General features: G+C 39.5%; 1 protein-coding gene across 4 annotated transcripts in view; it reads left to right on the top strand.

The window, feature by feature from the left end:
- Nucleotides 1-19,502, top strand: part of rasgef1ba (RasGEF domain family, member 1Ba) — a 195,602-nt gene that overhangs the window by 162,903 nt on the left and 13,197 nt on the right. For all 4 annotated transcript variants that reach the window (XM_055011242.1, XM_055011244.1, XM_055011243.1 and 1 more), the window contains 7 exons: nucleotides 172-309; nucleotides 9,099-9,314; nucleotides 10,481-10,555; nucleotides 11,339-11,434; nucleotides 12,370-12,472; nucleotides 17,143-17,222; nucleotides 18,454-18,549. In XM_055011242.1, the coding sequence (XP_054867217.1) occupies nucleotides 172-309; nucleotides 9,099-9,314; nucleotides 10,481-10,555; nucleotides 11,339-11,434; nucleotides 12,370-12,472; nucleotides 17,143-17,222; nucleotides 18,454-18,549 (804 nt within the window). The remainder of the gene's footprint in view (nucleotides 1-171; nucleotides 310-9,098; nucleotides 9,315-10,480; nucleotides 10,556-11,338; nucleotides 11,435-12,369; nucleotides 12,473-17,142; nucleotides 17,223-18,453; nucleotides 18,550-19,502) is intronic.

The raw sequence follows: 19,502 nt of genomic DNA, 5'->3' as shown, positions 1-19,502 counted from the left end.
GTGCCTCTCTCTGGTAAATAGTGTAAATTTCGTATTCTTTATTGTTTTTGGGGTCCAGAAGATGAATGATCTGACTAGAAATGGAAAAAATATTGTGCTGTTAATGGATTCCTCCACACTTTTGGGTTTTTTTCCTCATTTGTTCATTGCTTTTCCCGTCTGTGTTTCCAGATGAGAGTCAGGAAAATCGCTCCAAAGATCCTCCAGCTGTTGACGGAGTGGACGGAAACCTTCCCGTACGACTTCAGGGATGAGAGGATGATGCGCAGCCTGAAGGAGCTCACGCACCGGCTGGCCAGCGGAGACGAGGTCGGTCCACGCCTGTTATTTTTTTAATTATCTGTCTAACCTACAACACAAAACTGAGAAACACAAGGAGCGGCTGCTGATCAGATAGCATGTTTAGTTTAGGTGTTATCACCCCTGTTGTGCCGACTGCACATGCAGCAAAGCCAGGCAGATTGTGAGCAGATAGCGGCGCGGGGAGGTGGAGTCGGGTGTCTCTGGCAACAAAGCGCTTTTTGAGGCCGGCCGGGTGGAGAGAAAAGCCCCTTTGTTTGGGGGCTAGGTGGGCTTTTTGTCATCCCTGGTGCACTTCTTTCCTCGGCAGCGTTTGGATTGTTTCCACAGCGGCGGTGGCTTAGAGCGCCCATGGCCTCGGCTGCAAAAGTTGTTTTTAGCAGGATGCGACTGTTTTTTGTCCCGTTGTCTTTGCTGCCGCCACTTGGAGACTTTTAGATGCTGCTTTGCTAAGCCGTGACTCATGCGGCGTGAAAGGAAACGGTTGCGTAAGCTCAAGTTAATGAGAAACTTTACAGCGATATTACCTGCGTGGATAGCCGAGCATTTTGGGGGGTGGGATGAGTCAGACATGAGGGAGGCGTCGGGCGTCAGAAAGTGTGTTTTCTCAAGCAGCAGTGAAATGCAAATACAGTCTCTCTTGATGTTTATGTGACAGTTTTTCGACAGATTCCTGCCTCAAAGAATCCCACCTGGTTGAAAAGTAGCATTAGGAAGCATCATCTCAGCTGGGTTTCTCCTCTTTAGGGAGTTTTCACAAGGAAGTTTTCATCTTTGCCCACCAAAATCAAGCATTTTAGGTTTTATATCAACAATGCTCAAATGAAATATCACCAGTTGCAGCTTTCGTACTTTAGTTTGGTTGAATAATTTGGTTAATTATCATCAATTGGGGTAATTTTGGTGCATTTCCTGGTTGTTTTTTGGTTGTTTCGTTGGCAATTGTTGGGTTTCCAAGGTAAATGTGTGTATTTTGGAGGTGAGTGTTGTTGATAAGGACCAAACGGTGATGAAAAACACAAACCTCCATCTGTTCTGGGTGAAAACATCCCTCTGTCATCAGCAGTTTTCATCTTTACCCACCAAAATTAAGCATTTTAGGCTTCATGTCAAATGTTCTCCAATGAAATATCACTATTTGCTGCTTTTCTACTTTGATTTGTCTTAATACTTTGGTTAGTTATCATCAGTTGGGGTAATTTCGGTTCATTTCCTGGTTGTTTTTTGGTTGTTTTGTGGGAAATAGTTGGATTTCAAAGTTAAATATATGTGTTTTGGATGTAGGTGGTTGCTGATAAAGACAAAACAGTGATAAAGACACAAACCTCCATCTGTCCTGGTAGAAATTTACCTCCCTCACCACTCAGAACAAGGAAATCACCACCCACACACGCCCACGTTTTAAAGAAATAAATCCGTCTTCACATGACTCATCAATAATACAAGCAGGAGTATTGATCCTGAGTTAATCTACAAATCAATACAGCCTCATATGACACATTTACAGCTCCTTCGTTTCATCAGCTGAACAACGGTGAACACAGTCTTTTGATTTCACACTAGATTGGCTGCAGCTGACATTAAAAAAAGACATTTCTGATAGTTGAAATTGATTCCAGCCTCAGGGAAGCAGAAAGTACTTTCAGCACGAGGTTCCCTGGTACTTTCCTGTGAGGTGATATCGTCCTCGGTACATTTAACCAGCTGCTGTTGGGTAATAAAGGAACCTTGTCTAATCACTTTCGTTTTATCTACTTGTTTTGACAGTGAATAGTTGTTGTTCAGTTTTATTTTTATCTGTGGTTATCGCTGCAAATAGGTTTGAGTATGAAGCTACAAATGGAAGTGAAACAGCTTCATAAAAGTCATCAGACAGGAATAGTGTTGTATTCAGTTGCAGTACAACTAATGTTTTGGTAATTATTCAGTTTACATGATGTTCTTTTTTAAAGAAAAAATCCAGAAATATCTGATTTCAGCTTCTTAAATGTGAATCTCTTTGGATCGTGGATAAAATGAGACATTTCAGGACGTCATTTTGGGCTGTGACTTAAATTTTTCACCATTTTCCAACCAAAAAAACCAATGAAAATGATCATTACTTGTAGCCAAAATGTGCTGTGACACTACTTCAACATGCACCCCTCTTTCTTTTTCATTTTTTATCATTTAATCCATTTCTTGGGAAGCAAAAGTGAAAATGGTAGCACCAGAACAGCTATATATAATCCACTTATTACAAAACCAGTGTGCAAGAGTGGACATGCCCGAGTGTGGGAGGTAAAAGTTGAACCAAAACGTTGGTCTGATGAGCAGATTGTGCAATAATTTAGACTTTTACTTTTGATTTCTCCTCAGAGTAAGACTTTCTTTAGAAGTAGTCTGTCCCGGAGCCTGTTTTAGCAAAGATAGAGTGTCCTCAGCACTAAATCTGGTTTGTAAAATGACATCAGGACTAATAAAAATGATGGATTCTTTATTAAAATACAGTTTTTTTTCCTTAAAATCTGGGTCTCTTCTTAATAATTTGCATGCAAAACCAACCAAGCAGCCGTATAACCAGGATTCTTGACATATGACCAACAGAACAGAGGCTTCTCAGTGAATTCAGGTTACAGATTCTAGATGTTTCTACTGTACTGAACTGAACATCCTGCAGAGTAGCACTGATATCATGTGTGCTCACAGTGTGACCTTTCATATAAATCAGGGAAGCTCGAGTTCAACAACTGCCACAAGCAACCGTTGACAAAGTAAAGTTTGTTTGTTCGCATGTCCGCAGATGACAACCCGTGATAATCGAGCACGATTCCCTGCTCGTGATGGTGTGAACGTAGCGGGACGTTTCTGAGAAGAAATCCAGCTGTTTGAGTTTAAGGAAGCGTTTCTCAGACCGCAGCGGGAGTTTAAACGGATCTGATTTACATGCATGTTCATCAGAAGCTGGAAAACAAACCCAGAGCGAGGTTTAGGGTTTCTGTAGATGCAGCGTCGACCGCAGCGCTTGGAAACGTCCAGAATAGCCGTCCTGAACATCTGGTCCGAACCGGGTCCAGACCACAGCCAGAACCCTGCAGGACCTTGATGTGAGCAGCAGCACTGTCATTATGGATGTGGTCGGATAAATGGGGAAGCAGAAAACTCAGCGCTCTGATCTTCATCTGACCTCGTTTAGCGCCGCACACTTCTCCACTTGACTTGAAACGCGCAGTTTTGATTTTTCATTAAGTTTTTATGAGAAGTTGGGTTTGATTTTAGCAGTTCTCACATTATTCTTGTAGTTTGGAGCCTTGAAGACAGAAACTTTGCTGTTTTTTATCCAGTAAGCTTCTGCTGCAGGTGTTACTGCATTGTAGAGTTGGTGTGTAGAAAGTTGGACTCCCTAAAGTACGGGTCGACCAATATGTTTTATTGATTATTAGTAATCCAGTAGACCAGTGGGTTCTGATATTTGGAATTAGATATGTACTTGCAGTAAAAATTAAATGTTGGTGTCAAAAACTTCAGCACAAAACTTCATTTAAATGCCTTTGTTTCTTTTAGGTTTCACGTATTTATACTTTAAAACTTTTTAGCATTTAATCCTCAGTTCTGATTGGCTATTACTCATGATGGGTAACTAATCAGATAGAGCTGTGGGCGGGATTTTAGAGCAATGTGGTGACAACAGATAGAGACAGGTGGTGGCTACATCAGAACCAAACAAATACATTTTTGTATTAATTAATTTGATCGAGAATTGGCTTTAATAGAAAGATAATGGTACCAACAGCCAGATCCAGTAATTAGTTGACCCCAATCCACAATTGGTGTCTGGTAACATTACTTAACCACACAGAATCTTTGCATAATTTATATAATCTGTGGTTGGGCTAAACAATTAATTGGAATTTTATTGAAATAGCAGTATGGCTAAGTCTAATGTCCAAATGGCTGGAGTGGCAAATTTTGGTAAAACTGCCACAACAAACCATCTTAAATGAAGGACTCTGGTGCTACAGAGATGCTCCAGCCTATAAATCACACACATTATCAGCGTTGTATTGTTTTTCAGGGGAAAAGAGATGAAAATATGATCATTCCTACTAAAATTGTGATGGATATTGCAGTTGAAATCTCTTTTTTGTTTCCTTTTGCATGTCATTTAACCCTAGTTTGTAGCTGACTTTGTACCAAAAGACAACAACGGGACGCAAAATGTTGGAATATGTAGTTTCTTTTGTGACTGTGGCAAAGGAGAACAGAACAGGAAAGAATATGGTTTCATTTTTTCCTACAGTTACAACCAGCCTCTGCAAGGAACAAACCAATAGTAACAGTAACCGTCAAAGAAGGCAAGAAAACTGTAAAATACTACAACCGGGCAACATATAAACACTGTATATCCAGCAGTTTTGGACATCTGAAATTGCTTTTTGATAAAAAAAAAGAGGCAGGTTCATGTTCTTGTTTCATTCCAAAAGTCTCAAAAAGACTAGACCTCAGTCATAAGACTTGATTTCTGCAAGGCCTGACTTGCATTTATTGCATTTAGAGGCTTGACAAGACCTCAAATTGGATTGAAAGTTGCCCAAGAAGAAATGATTAGCGCAGCAGAGTAATAGTAAGCATCCAGAGAACAGACGGACTGATTCTAAAGACCTGTGAGCCGACTTGTACCAGTTAAAGGACTTGACCGGGTCACAGATTAATGCTAAGCACTCGGGGATCTCGGTCTAGAGGTGTGTTTCTGCTGCATCGTGACTTGGCACCGTGTCCGTAATCCAGCCCGGTGCACCTTTCACTATCTGTTCATTAGTGCCGGTCGGCCGGGGCAGCTAAAAACAGTCTCGGGTCAGGTGGCGCTCTGCGGGAAATCGCTCAGCTCGGCCAAGAATAACAGGACCTCCAGTGATACGATGGCACGAAGCGACTGGTGCTGACCAGTCGTCTGCCACCTCCGGATCCGTGCCAGATCCGAGCGGCGAGGAACCCGCTAGGCTTCCTCCACCGAAACGCCAATAGTTGTGATGGGCAAATGTGGCTCCCTCTGCTCAGAAATGTCAGGCATGCTGTTGTCTCCCAAGATCTGTGCCTATATTTATCCGACCCTGGCCTGTCCTCTGTTTGTGGCGGCGACAGAAGCTACGGCAGATGGTTGACTTTGAAGTGGCAACTGGAGCGATTTTCACTGGTGGCGAGTCGAACCGTTGTCCAAACATTCAGCCCAGTTCATGCAGTGTTTGCACTGATATTACAGTGTCAGAATGGGGGTTACATGTAGGCTGTATTCACCATTGTCCATGTTGTTTAACCCTTTACATAAAAAATAACTGTCTGTGCATCATATCAATATGGCTTCCTATCATTTCTTTCCATTCCAACATACCTGTAATGGACATTTGTTATGATTTTTGTCTCTTTTGAGGCTCATGTTAATTGTCTTTTTGCTCTTCCTTGACTAAAACTGATTCATATACACCTTTTTGACCCATTAATTAAGAACCAAAACCAAATTTTTAGAAATCAAGGAGACAGATAATCAATATCTGAACCAATTTTTGCACGAAAAATACAAATCTTGATGTCAAAATTTCAAACTTCAGCACAAAACTTTGCTAAATTACCTTTGTAAATTTATTTTTTTGCATATTTTTTATTAAGTTAAATTTCAGCCTTTATCTTTCGGTGTTGATTGGCTGTTACTCTGGACATTTAACAGGCATTTGTTGTAATTTCCTTCTCTTTCTGGCCCATTTTAAATGTTATTTTGTTTCCAAACATTGTCTTCTTGTTCTTTCTCAACTAAAACTGATTTCTATACATCTTTTGACCCATTGACTAAGGACCAAAACCTAATTTTTAGAAATCAACGAGACAGATAATTGATATTCAAACCCATTTTTGCCACAAAAATGGAAATCTTGCTGTCAAAATTTCAAACTTCAGCACAAAACTTTGTTAAATTGCCTTATCTTTTTGCATAGTTTTTATTAAGTTATCGTTTCACCATTCATGTTTCAGTTTTGATTGGCTATTAGTTTGGACATTTAACCAATCAGATCAATCGAGAAGGTTGCTCAAGACCAAAGATTGGTGACAATGGATAAAAAAGCAACTGCAAGAGGTTTTAAATGAACTTATTTCATCTGGAATTTGCTCAAAAAACTAAATAAAAGATAAAAATATTGACTATCCAGTCCGATAATTGGTCGATCACTACTATTACAAATTCTGTCTTCAAATTGCAAGCTTTAATTATGATAATTTGTTGAGTAGGAAGTACCAGAAATTGATTCCAATCTTCTCATATATGAGAATTTCTTTTTTTTATCTTGACTCTTGTCTAACAAACCATCTGTAATTTGTCTCTTTGGCCTCTGCAAGCTTGTGCTGGTTATAACTTGGCACATTTTTGACATTTTATTGATGAAACTATCAATTGATTTCATCTGATAGAATAATCAATCATGAAAAATCTAATTAGCCGCATCTTTTAGCAGAATCATTAACCGACTTTGTGCAGCGGGCTGAGGAGCAGGGAGGATTTAAATCCATTAGCGCCTCTCTCTTTGTTGGTTCTCATCCATTTGCTGCATTAAACTTCATTTTTCTTTCTTGCAATCACCTCTTTCCGAAACTACAACGTCCACAGAGCCGCGATTGATCGTCTGAACGTCTCTCATTGCCCAGAGACAGATGCGTTAGTCACAAACTGGGAGGAGGATTTTCGAAAACTCTGGCTCTTTCCAGCAGAGCGATGAAAGTCTGCTGATTTCTCCCAACATCCTTCAGGCGAGGGTGTTCCTCCTCCACCCTGCTGAGCCCAGTCCTGTTTGTAGAATCAGATTCTGGAGGCTGAATTGGCAGCAGGAGGAGAGATGTGGTCGTGAGGATTTTTTAAATTATTTTTGGGCAGCTCATGCTGGCGGTATGGACCGAAGCCACGAGCAGAATCTTCTCGCAATAACACAGCCTTCAAAATCAAACACACATGTACTTCCTGCCTCCATAGACCTTCTTATGCAACTTTCAGCACTAAAGTGTGTCAGTTATCTAAGCGTGGCCTGTTTTCAGTCAGAGCGAAGGTTCAAAACAGTACGACCTCTCGACCCTTGAGGCTAAAAAGCCAAGAGTCCCCTTCTCCCTGCCCCTCTCGGGCCTTATAAATGGCAGGAAGAGGCTTGTGTAACGTTGAGCGTGAGCCGAAGGACGATTTTTCAGCAAAATAAACACAGACGACGTGGCTTTTTGAGGGCCGTCGTGTGGTTTGGGTTGAAAGCTGGCATGGGTTTTCGCTGACATGCAGTAAACATGTTTGTTGTAAATTCCACTGAGGTTGTTATCGCTGTTATCGCGCTGCAGAACAGTGGTTGTTGTCGGGCATTGACCTGAAATACCTTTAGCTGAGGTAAACAAAGTGGCTGCATGCTTTTAAAAAAAATGTTGGTTTACGAATCTGTCACAGGTCCAATCAGAGGTTTACATAAGGTCCAAAAAGAGGAAAGAAAGTCAGGAATCTGCTGTAGATTTTGTGATCCTCGGAACCCCAAACCTCACAGGTGGGTTCAAGAGGTGTTTTGACTTTTAACAATCTCGGAACACCATTCATCCATGCCAGAAAACAGAAAGAATCGTTGGATTTTCAGGTTTGACCACGTGTTCACTTAATCCTACGCTTACCATTTGTTCTTGTTCTAGCATCTCGTTCTTCTACTTGTCTGAAGTTGTGTAACTGAAAAACAAACCATGGTACATGTCAATGAATTACCTTGAAGGATTTGTTAGGGTCACAAATAATCGCAGAACGACATAAAACTTGAGAACAAAACCTTTCTTTTTCATGTTCTAGTGTCTTCCTTGTTCTTGTCAGATAGCAAACCAAATGGAAAAGTGGTGTAACTGAAAAGCAAAACCTTTCCACGTGTCAAGAGCTGTTGTCGACATAAAACTTATGGACATCCAGTGTCTCTTTCTTGTACTTGTCAGGTACCAAACTTACTAAAAACGTGGTACAACTGTAAATTAAAGCCATAGCACATGTTAAAGCATTGGGGTTTATCTAGGTCAACTTCATTAATGAAAAGAGTTTGTCACGTGAAAAGAACCTTGATTTTCTGGAGTTTAGCAACTTTTCGTGACGCATACCTCAATGGACATGTTGGGGTCACAAAGGATCGCAGACTAACTCATAAACAAATCCTTGTTAAAGGGTCAGAGTTTATCTAGGGTCACTCAGATAACCAAAGAATGTTTTTCATGCCAAAAGAACCTTGATTGAGTTTAGTAGCCTGTCTGAACGTATACCTCAACGGATATGTTAGGCTCTCAAAGGGGTTCGTAGAATGACAGGTCTCTTTCTTGTGCTTGTCAGATAACAAACTTATTTAAAAAAAAAAAAAAAAATGGTACAACTGTAAATTAAAGCCATAGAGTTGGGGTTTACCCAGGATCACTCAGGTAATCAGAGAGAGTTTGTCATGTGAAAGGAAACTTGATTTTCTGGAGTTTAGCACCTTTTCAGGATATATACCTCAAGGGATGTGTTGGGCTCACAAAGGATCACAGAATGATGCAAAACTTAAGAACAAGAACCATTCTTTTTCTTGTTCAAGTGTCCCTTTCTTGTACTTGTCAGACGTGGTGTAACTGAAAAACCTGAGTAGTTTATCTGGGGTCACTCCAGTAACCAAAGAGAACTTGTCATGCGAAAGGTATACTGATTTTTCTGTTTAGTGTCCAATCTGAACCTGTACCTTAAAGGATCGCAGAATGACGCAAAACTTGAGATCTAACCAACCCTTTTTTGTTTCTTTTAGGTTTACAGGAAGGCAGTGGGCCAGATGAGCCAGGGCCTGATCAGGAGGCTGACGGTTCTCAGCCAATACGAGGAGGCGCTGGTCAAGATCAATGCTACGGCGGCCGAACGGCTCACGGCCCTAAAGGCGAAACCGCAGGCGGCCATTCAAAGAGACTTGCTGTCCATCTGCAACGACCCCTTTACTGTCGCCCAGCAGCTCACACACATAGAGCTGGTAAGTTCTGGTTATTTTTATGTCCATCTATTGTTTTCTTGTCAAGGACGTTGCATGTTGATCATCAGAAATTAATTAAATGAGCCAGACTCACTCCGGAAGGCAAATTTTCATCCGTCACATCTGAAGAAAATCATATAAATCATTTGTTTTGATGTGTCAAACCGCATTAAGATGTAAATTTTACCTTCCAAAGAACAATCAGAAATCCTGCCAATGATCGGCCAAACGGAGTACGAGCAGATCGATGCAACATGTAGCGGAGAGGTGGACCTGACACGTGTGATGGATGAGAAATCAGTGTGGTGGTCGAGGTGAACCGAACACCTCGACTCCTCCTACGTTCGACCTACCGCGGCATTGATTTTATACAGGGACGTTTGACCGCAGCTCTATATTCATTACATGTCGGTTAACAAACCTGCCACTCTGAAAAAACAAGGGTTGATTAGAGGTTTATGTAAGATCCAAAAAGAGGAAAGAAAGTCAGGAATCTGCCATAGAACAGGATTTCTTAACCTTAGGAACCCCAAAACTCACAGATGGGTTTTAGAGGCATGTTGTCTTTTATCAACTGCCAAAATTACAACATTTATCAAAGCCAGAAACTGTAAAAATAGAAAGTTTTTAGACAGTTCTTGACACAAACATTGTGACGTATGAATCCATCTGGAAAATTGTCAAAATCTAAGCATAAAATCATCAAAATCACTTTATTCTAAGTGTCTCCGTTTAAAAAATTGCCAAAAATAAATCATTTATAGTAACTAGATTCTTAAAAAAACAAAAAATTCTGGGTTCCACAGTGCAGCAGTGAAGCCAGTAATAACTTGGCTACCAGCGACTTTTTGGCTGAACTGCAGGCTGTGTGTAGGGTATATAGACAAGTGTGCAAACAAATGAAAAGTGTGAATAATAAAGTAGCTTCAGTTTGTAAAGGCATCATTTTTAATAGAATTACAGTAGTAGGCAATTGGTAAAATGTTCTATATGTTGACGCCATCAAAAATGACCAAAAAAATCCCCAGTTTTTAGTTTCGAAGATTAACTAAATTAAAAATTTGGGCAAACCTTCCGAGTAAAATAACACTTTATTTTTGCTTTTTAAAGAGATACAAACCAAAAATGGATTTAGTGAGTAAATTTCCTTATTTTTTCGTTTTCAGGAGAGACTGAGTTACATCGGACCTGAAGAATTCGTCCAGGCCTTCGTCCAGAAAGACCCTCTGGACAATGATAAGGTAACGTCTGGGTGCTGTTCTAAGAATACCCCGGCAGATAAGACACACATGCGGCGGTTATGCAATCTTTTTTTCGTCTCGGTCTGTTGTGGGTTAGAAGCGAGACGGCCCAGATTCTCCTCCAGACGGACGTTGAGTTTAGTTTAGTTTACACTAAACAGTAAAAGTGGGGTCAAAGCGAGGGCGGCTGATTTCCAGACCAAATATCCGCCGCACACCTCTGCCGGCAATTTCCTCAAATCTTCCCGGCATCCGGATTAGATGGGCATGTGTGCACCTCATCTCCTAGCAACCGCCGCTGAGGACGGGGTTCTTGTGATAGATTCGGGCCGCCGGGTTTCCTCTTGTCTGGCGTTTTCGGCTGCTAGGCAACAAACCGAGGTGGTGGAGGGGGTCAAGGCTGCCTTTGTGCCTCGGGCCAGCTCGACTCCCGGCGAGCCACTCGAAAACACGGGAGCGACTCCAAAAATGTGGCGGGAATCACTGCATGGGGGCGAGTGGCGTAAGGCCAGAGGAATGTGTGGAATTAGATCAAGAGGGACCCGCACAAAGAGCCGGCATGCATAATGTGAATGACTATTGTGCTCACAGCAGCAGAGTGAAGCTGCACAGGTCCACTCAGATCACAGTTTATTTTTTATGCTCAGTGATGCATCGACTGAAAGAGAGGGAAGGAGGGAGGAGGAAAAAAAACAGCAAATATCAGCTCTGTTTTTGCTGTTCGGCATGATTTTTGCTTTGCAGTTGAATTAAATGGTAATTGAAAGTCTGTTGTTGTTGCAGAGCTGCTTCAGTGATCACAAGAAGGCCAGCAACCTGGAAGCGTATGTCGAATGGTTCAACAGACTCAGTTATCTGGTGGCTACAGAGATCTGCATGGTGAGTAATGAGGGGAGAGTCAAATAACGAAACTCCAGACGGCAGACAGGACTACAAATATACATTATTTAAGTCATTCAGTCGACAAAATGCCCCTTGGAAGTTTCCATAGCAACTTAAACATGACCACTTTCCTTGGCAGATGCCTTATGCTGTTTGATGTACTACTTATTTTGCCAGTATAGGGCAATATAAAGATTAAAAAAGTCCAAAATTGTTGATTTCCATCATGCAGTGGTGCATAAAATGTGTTTAAACAAGTCTTCACTGTCGAGGATCGCCCATTTACATTAGTGTCAGATCATTTATTTAAGTCTGTTGGGTATTTTATTTAAATAATTTAGTCTTTAAAATGTCTCTGGCAGCTTTCCAAAGCATCTCAAATGTGTCTATTTTGCATATGTTTGACATTTTACTTGATATGTGCTTTATGCTGTTTAATGGTCTAGCTGATTTGCTACTAAAAGGTGATGAAAAGACCAAAAAAAAATCTATTGTGGTTTCCATAATGCAGCGGTGCATTAAATGTGGTTAAATATGTCTACAGCTTCCAGGAATGCTTATTTACATTAGTGTCAGTTAATTTATTTAAGTAATTTAGTCCTTAAAACACCCCTTGAAAGTGTCCAAAGCAACTTAAACATGTTCAGTTCCCAGAGATTCTTGCATATATTTGACCTTTTATTTGATAGATGCCTTTATATTTTTTAATTATCTAGCTGTTTTGCAACTCAACGGTCCTGAAAAGGCAAGAAAAAGTCCAAAATTGTGGATTCTGTCATACAGTGGTGATTAAAATGTGGTTAAACAAGTGTATAGCATCCCAAATCGCCCAAATAAACGTACTTTTACCAAGAAAGAAAGACAGAAAACATCCAAAAAACCCTCCTTCCCCCAGTCTAATGCAGCTTTTTGTAATGTTTTAATGTTCACAGCCTGTGAAGAAGAAGCACCGAGCTCGAGTCATGGAGTTCTTCATCGACGTGGCGCGAGAATGCTTCAACATTGGCAACTTTAACTCCCTCATGGCCATCATTTGTGAGTTTCTTTTTCCTCCCTTTCTACCAGAACGTAACATTTGATTTGGGTTTTTGTTGCATTCTTACACAAAACATCTACTTGTAACTTGATGAGATTATTTCCAGACAACAAAAGTCTTAGTTTCTTACTTATTTTGATGATTAAGTGTTCGAAAAAGTAAGTGATACATGGAGTGAAAAAAACGCAAAGAGTAACCAAATTATGAAAAAATAGAAAACAACCACAAAGAGACACAAAATGATCACAAGGATGAAGCAAGACTACAAAGAAAAACGACCACCAAGAGACAACAAACAAGACGCAAAATGATCACTAATTGAAAGAAATGAGGAAAAACAGACAAAAAAAACACAGAGATGCAAAATGACCTCAAAGAGACAGAAACAACCATAGAGAAACCGAAAAAGATGCAAACTGACCACAAACAGTCAAAGAATTGCCGCAAAGAGACGCAAAATGACCACTAATTGAAAGGAATTAGCAAAAACAGACAAAAAGCAACCACAAAGAGATGCAAAATGACCTCAAACAGTCAAAGAATTGCTGCAAAGAGACGCCAAATGACCACTAATTGAAAGAAATGAGCAAAAATATACAAAAAACAACCACAAAGAGATGCAAAATGACCTCAAAGAGACAAAAACAACCATAGAGAAACCGGAAAAAGATGCAAAATGACCACGAACACACAAAGAATTAGACACCAAATGACAACTAATTGGAAAAAACTAGCAAAAGCAACCACAAAGAGATGCAAAGCAACTACAAAAAGACAGAAAGAGATGCTAAATTAACACAGTTACGGAAAAATGACCACAAGATGCGAAAAACATGAAAAGAAACACCGCGAAGGTTTAAGAAATGACTTGGATTTCCGTCTTTTCATTCTGCGTTCCTGCACAGAGTTTTATCTGGAGCTCCAAAGTAAATCCAATCAGTTCGGTAAATGCAATTTGTTGTTGAGTGAAGATTTCATGCAGCAGTAATCACAATGACTCAGCTCATTTCCACCTTATGTAACTGTTGTTCTGGCAGCAGAGAGAGAAGTTCCTGCAGATGATCGTCTGATTGAGTTTGTTCTTCGGTCGGAGGAAACGCTCGGTGCCAGTCTGTGGCTGCAGAGTCTTTTTCGTGTGAAAATCTAAAATATTCCAAAAAAGATTCACGTCAGTGGTTTTGAGCCTCCAGTTCGCTCCAGTTTTACCTCTTCCCTGTATTTCCCACAGAGCAGCTAAAGAACAGGTGCAAACTCTCAGGACACGATAATCAAAGCTGCCGCTTTCTGAACATGAGCCGTAAAAACGATCAGGTTTCCACTCCTCTCTCTGCCCAACTGTAAGAACTTTGTGTTCTGGTTGTCTGAGGCCACTGCAGGCAGACAAATTGATATTTCTGCTTCTTCTGGATGATCTCTCCCTGCGTGAACTCTGGCTGTATTAACCTTCTGAACCTCCAGACCTGCCCACAGCTTTGAAAAACGTGTTTTCTTTGAACAAAATCACCAAAATAACAGTTCATCATGGTTACAGACCATAAAAACGGAAAGAATTGAAGGATTTTCTACTTTTCTTGACTTGCTGAGCTGTGATGCACTGTTCTATCTGCTTAGAATTGTGATATTTTATCACAATCATTTGGTTTTGTGTAAAAATTCACCAAAAATAAACCCTTTACACCAACTAGATTCTGTAAAAAACTAAATATTCAGCTCCCTTCAGTGCAACCATGAAGTCATTGATGACTCAACTGCAGCCAACAGCCACATGAGAAAAATTCAGGAAGGTTTCAACTAAACTGGGCTGAACTGGAGGCAGACCGTAGACTAAATATGGAAACAAGTCAAAAATATAAGTAGTAAAAACAGTTTATCTGTAAAATTAACCAAATCTAACCTTAAAATCGTAATATTTCATCAAAATCACTTTATTCTACATGTCTCATTTCAAAAATTGACAAAAATAAACCATTTACAGTAACCAGATTCTATTAAAAGACAAAAAAATCTGCACTTTTTAGTGCAACCATGAAGCTGTGACTGATTATCTCCCACTGACCAGACTAAACTCAGACGTCATCCAACAGTTTGACCTGATTTCTCAGCGACTGTGGTGGTTTTATTTGAATTTGAAGCATTATTTATCTTCCTGAACCCTAAAAGCTGCTGCTGTGTTTGAAAGATGTGTTATTTATGTTGTAAAAAATGAATGAATCACCAAAATAAAATGTAAATAGTAAAATATCTATAGCATGTAAAATCACCGTTTTTCACGTATTAACACCTGTGGACACTTGGAAACAAATTCTACATGCTGATTGCAGGTTTTTGCAATGTTTAGATATAAATAATCAAAGAGAATCAGCTTTTAGTTTTCTTTTTTACTGCGCAAAAGTGATTTTTGAGCTCTTTCTAATTCTAGTCCTGGTTGTTCTGTTTCCATAGAGGTGCAGGACTTTATATTGCAGGGAAAAATGAACCCACAGTCAGTGAAAATGAGACAGAAGCAAAGAAATGAACAGAAAATACTTGGAGCTCAGAGGGTTAAGCAGCTTTTGAGTTCAAATATGATGCTAAAAATGATTAATCTGAGCCAAACTAGCCAGAAATAGACCCTCATTTGGAGCTTCAGAGCTGCTCTGACGGTGTCTGGATGTTTCTGGAGGTTTGTGGTCGTCCTGAGGGCTGCTGGAGGAGCTTGAAGGGGGGAAGGAGAGGAAACGTCCAGGCAGATGGTCAGCACTGACCAGAGAGAGTGTTAGGACACAGGGGGGAGGATGGGTGAGGAGAGGAGGGAGGATGGGTGAGGAGAGGAGGGAGGATGGGTGAGGAGAGGAGGGAGGATGGGTGAGGATGGGTGAGGAGAGGAGGGAGGATGGGTGAGGAGAGGAGGGAGGATGGGTGAGGATGGGTGAGGAGAGGAGGGAGGATGGGTGAGGAGAGGAGGGAGGATGGGTGAGGAGAGGAGGGAGGATGGGTGAGGATGGGTGAGGAGAGGAGGGAGGATGGGAGTGCCAGCTGTCCTCCTCCCCTGAGAAAAGAGCCACAGGCAGAAATCTCTCCACACCGGCCTCGTCTCCAGGGAACCGTCGGCGTTAGCGATGCATTCAGAACATCCCAAAAGCCAGTTTATTATTTATCTTTAGCTTCATAGAGGCTGACATGTGGATTTATTTATTATTTATTCTAGCTGTGGTTTAACTCCAAACCAGATCAAACAGGAACCAAAAGAGCTGAGCAGAAAAGAAAGTGAGAGTAAATTTAGAGAACACAACGTCAAGCTTCAGGGCTGAAAGGATCGATTATTTTAATTGGCAATCAATCTGTTGAATATTTTCTTGATTAATCAATAGAAAATGGAGAAAAATGTTTCATCCGCAACCCAAAGATATTCAGTCTTCTCTCATGGAGGGGAAAAAAGCAAAATATTCACATTTAAGAAGCTGAAATTGGAGAATTTTGACCTTTTTGTTAAAATAAACCCACTTAAATTGATTAATTGGTTACTAAAATAGTTGATTAATTCAATAGTTAGCAAAAGGTGCAGAGTTGTTTTTATCATAAAGTAAATTACTACATTGTTCTTTTGTCATTTGTGTCCCATTTTTGTAATATTTTGTCGCATGTTTTTGTCATTTTGCTTCTCGCTTTTGTCATTTTTTGTCTCATTTGTGTCATTTTTTTGTCTCGTTTTTGTCGTTTTTCCATTTTTTTGTTGCCTTGTAACTTTTTTGTCTAATTTTTGTAATATTTTGTCTTGTTTTTGTTGTGTTTTGTCTTTTTTTGTCTGACTTTTGACGTTTGTCTCATGTTTTTGTTGCTTTGTTTCTCGTTTTTGTCGTTTCTGTCTCGTTTGTGTTCATCTATTTTTTTTGTCGCTTTGTAACTTTTTTGTCTCTCATTTTGTTTTGTTTTTTTGTCGCATGTCACCTTCTTTGTCATTTTGTGTCTTATTTTTGTAATATTTTCCCGTTTTTGTTGTGTTTTGTCTTTTTTTGTCTGACTTTTGACATTTGTCTATTTTTTTGTTGTTTTGTTTCTCACTTTTGTCATTTTTTGTCTCGTTAGTGTCATTTGTCCATTTATTGTGACTGTAACTTTTTTGTCTCATTTTTAGTCTCTTTTTTTGTTTAATTTCAAGTCGTTTGTCTCATTTTTTGTCATTTTGTGTCTCATTTTTGTCATTTTGTGTGTCATTTTTGTAATATTTTGTTGTTTTTGAGATCAAATTGAGCTGAATGTGGCTCCTGAACTAAAATGAGTTAAAATAACAAGTAAAAAGACGTCATTTTAAAGCTCTGATAGAGGAGTAGTGTGTTTCTCAGCTAACACCTGTCAACAACACGACACTGGAGTCTTTGTGAGCTGCTTCTGAGGCTAAACACGTCCCCGAAACGTCACATAAAAAACCCATTTCCAAGTGAGTGAGCTCAGGAGTGAAAATGTGGTTTTGTGTTTTGTTGTTTTGACCCCCGGATGCCTCCGACACTCCCAGGATCAGCATATGGGAAGCAGAGCGCTGGGTGGGGAAGCCAGGCGTGTGTTAAACTCTATTGTTTCCTTTGGCCTTCTAGAAAAAGGAAGAAGCGGAGGAAGAGGAGGGGGGTGTGCGTCTGTCTGGCTGACAGTGTGTTAATGCCGTCATGTGTGATGTCTCTCTTGTGTCCTGCAGCCGGGATGAACATGAGTCCGGTGTCTCGGCTCAAGAAGACCTGGAGCAAAGTGAAAACGGCAAAGTTCGACATCCTGGAGGTGAGTTTTTATCCACATAGCTGCTGCTGTTGTTGTGTGATATTAAAGACAGATGAACACAATCAGACTAAAAGCTGCTGCAAACGTGTGGGGAGACTCACAAAAGTGCAGAAAACACAATGAAAATCAATGTGTTTTTCCACATAATTCAGATCTGCAACAACTAATCAATAAACTGCAAGTTTTTAAGGAAGAAACCCCCAAATTCTTTGATTTTTAGCTTAGAAAAATGATATTTTCTGGGTTTTGTCCCTCTCTATGGCCAAATATACTAAATTTCTTTGGGTTAAGGTCAAAACAAGACCTTCAGATCGATGTTTTTCCCATTTTCTGGCATTATAATCGCAAAAAAGTCTTTTATTTATCATGAAAATAATTGAAAGTCATTGCAGCCTGAGTTAAAAAACTGTTTTGAGTAAGTTTTTCAGGAACAAAACTCAAAATTCTTTGATTTTTAGCTTTGAAAAGTTAATATTTTCTGTTTTCTTTCCTCCTCTATGACCAAATAAACTGAATATTTCAGGGTTAAGGTCAAAACAAGACATTCTGATCGACGTTTTTCACCATTTTCTGACATTATAATAGCAAAAAACTATTAAATTAATCATGAAAATAATTGAAAATCATGGAAACCCCATTAAAAAAATTAACTTTTGCTTGAAACTTGAACTTTTGAGGTTTGAATAATCTTTTAAGGAAGAAAACTCAAAATTCTCAGATTTTTATATTTAAAAAAGTGAATATTTTCTGGTTTCTTTCCTCCTTTATGGCAAATAAACTGAATATTTCTGGGATATGGTCAAAAACAACACATTCTGATTGACATTTTTCACCATTTTCTGACATTAAAATGTCAAAAAAACAGTTTGATTCATCATGAAAATCATTGCTTTTGCTTGAAACTTGAAATTTCGGAATGCTAAAGGACCCGAAAGATGAATTTTTCCTTGTTTTTTTTAAGGCTATGCAGTGAAAAAGTCAAATTTTTCTTGACTTTTTTCATTATTTTTACTGAGCAGCTTTTTTGTGTCTCTTCCAATTTATTTGCAGATCATTTTAGATGCACATTTTATGAAATTTTAACTTAAAAACCTCTAGAAGTTTCAGTTTGTCCAGTCTTTTCAGTCCATATTGTCTGACTCGCCGCATCACGGCTTTAACTTAAGTGGTGTAAACGTGTCATTTAAAGCCTGTTCATTGTAAATTTATAAACCTGTTTCTTCCTCCACAGCACCAGATGGATCCTTCCAGTAACTTCTACAACTACAGAACAGCTCTGAGAGGAGCCACGCAGAGATCCATCACCGCCAACAGCAGCAGAGAGAAGGTAAGAATAGTTTCTGTACTCATCGGCCTCTTATCGGTGCAGTTCAACTGAAAACTCCCTGAATTTTTATTAAATACCTGTCAGTCGCAGCTGATTTAATCATAGCTTCTCAGTGTTGCGTTAGAGTGCAGAATTTTTTGTTTTTTAAAGAATCTAGTTACTGCAAACAGTTTATTGTTGGTGAATTTTTAAATGAGACACTGAAAGCTCCAGAGGTCAGAGAACTTATTCTGAAAGTGAAAGTTCTCTGCAGCTTCGAGTGGTTTTCAGTCAGTAGGATCCTCATTTTTCACTCTTAGTGTCTCTGAATGTTAGTTTCAACAAAATGCATCAAATATAAACCAGCGTCTGGACTGCACATGTTTAAACTTTAGTGGCTTTAATAAATTCTGGTTGATGAATGCATCACTGCACAAGAATTGTTTGTGGACTCTATTATCTCCCACTGACCAGAATAAACTCAGACTTTATCCAACTGTTTGACCTGATTTCTCAGCAGCTGTGGTGGTTTTATTAGAATTTTAAACATTATTTAACCCTCTGAGCCAACAAAAGTTGCCAGTAGGTTTAAAAGGGATGCTATTTAATTTAAATAAATGAATAAATCACCAAAAAAGAGTCATTTTTCAGTCAGAAACTGCAAAAACAGCACTAATCATTATTTTCAACTTTTGAACTCAAAATTCCTGAAAAATGAACCAAAACTCAGCTTGAAATCATGATATTTCCTCAAAATCACATTGCACCATTTTTCTGACGTTTAATCGGTTGCTTTTGATAAAGAAGGTTTATTGAGGTTTCAGTTTCACCACAGACACCAAGAAAAGTGCAGAAAAGAACGATCAAAGGCTAAAGAAAAGCATCAGTCTCTATGCGTTCAAAAAAAAGAAAAAACTGAAAATTTTGATTATCGTGCAGGTTTTTCACATGCTTTTGTTACAAAACATTGATGT

Source organism: Amphiprion ocellaris, chromosome 6 (genome assembly GCF_022539595.1).
Source record: "Amphiprion ocellaris isolate individual 3 ecotype Okinawa chromosome 6, ASM2253959v1, whole genome shotgun sequence".
NCBI classification, from domain to species: domain Eukaryota; kingdom Metazoa; phylum Chordata; class Actinopteri; family Pomacentridae; genus Amphiprion; species Amphiprion ocellaris.
This window is presented reverse-complemented; position numbering and strand designations above follow the sequence as displayed.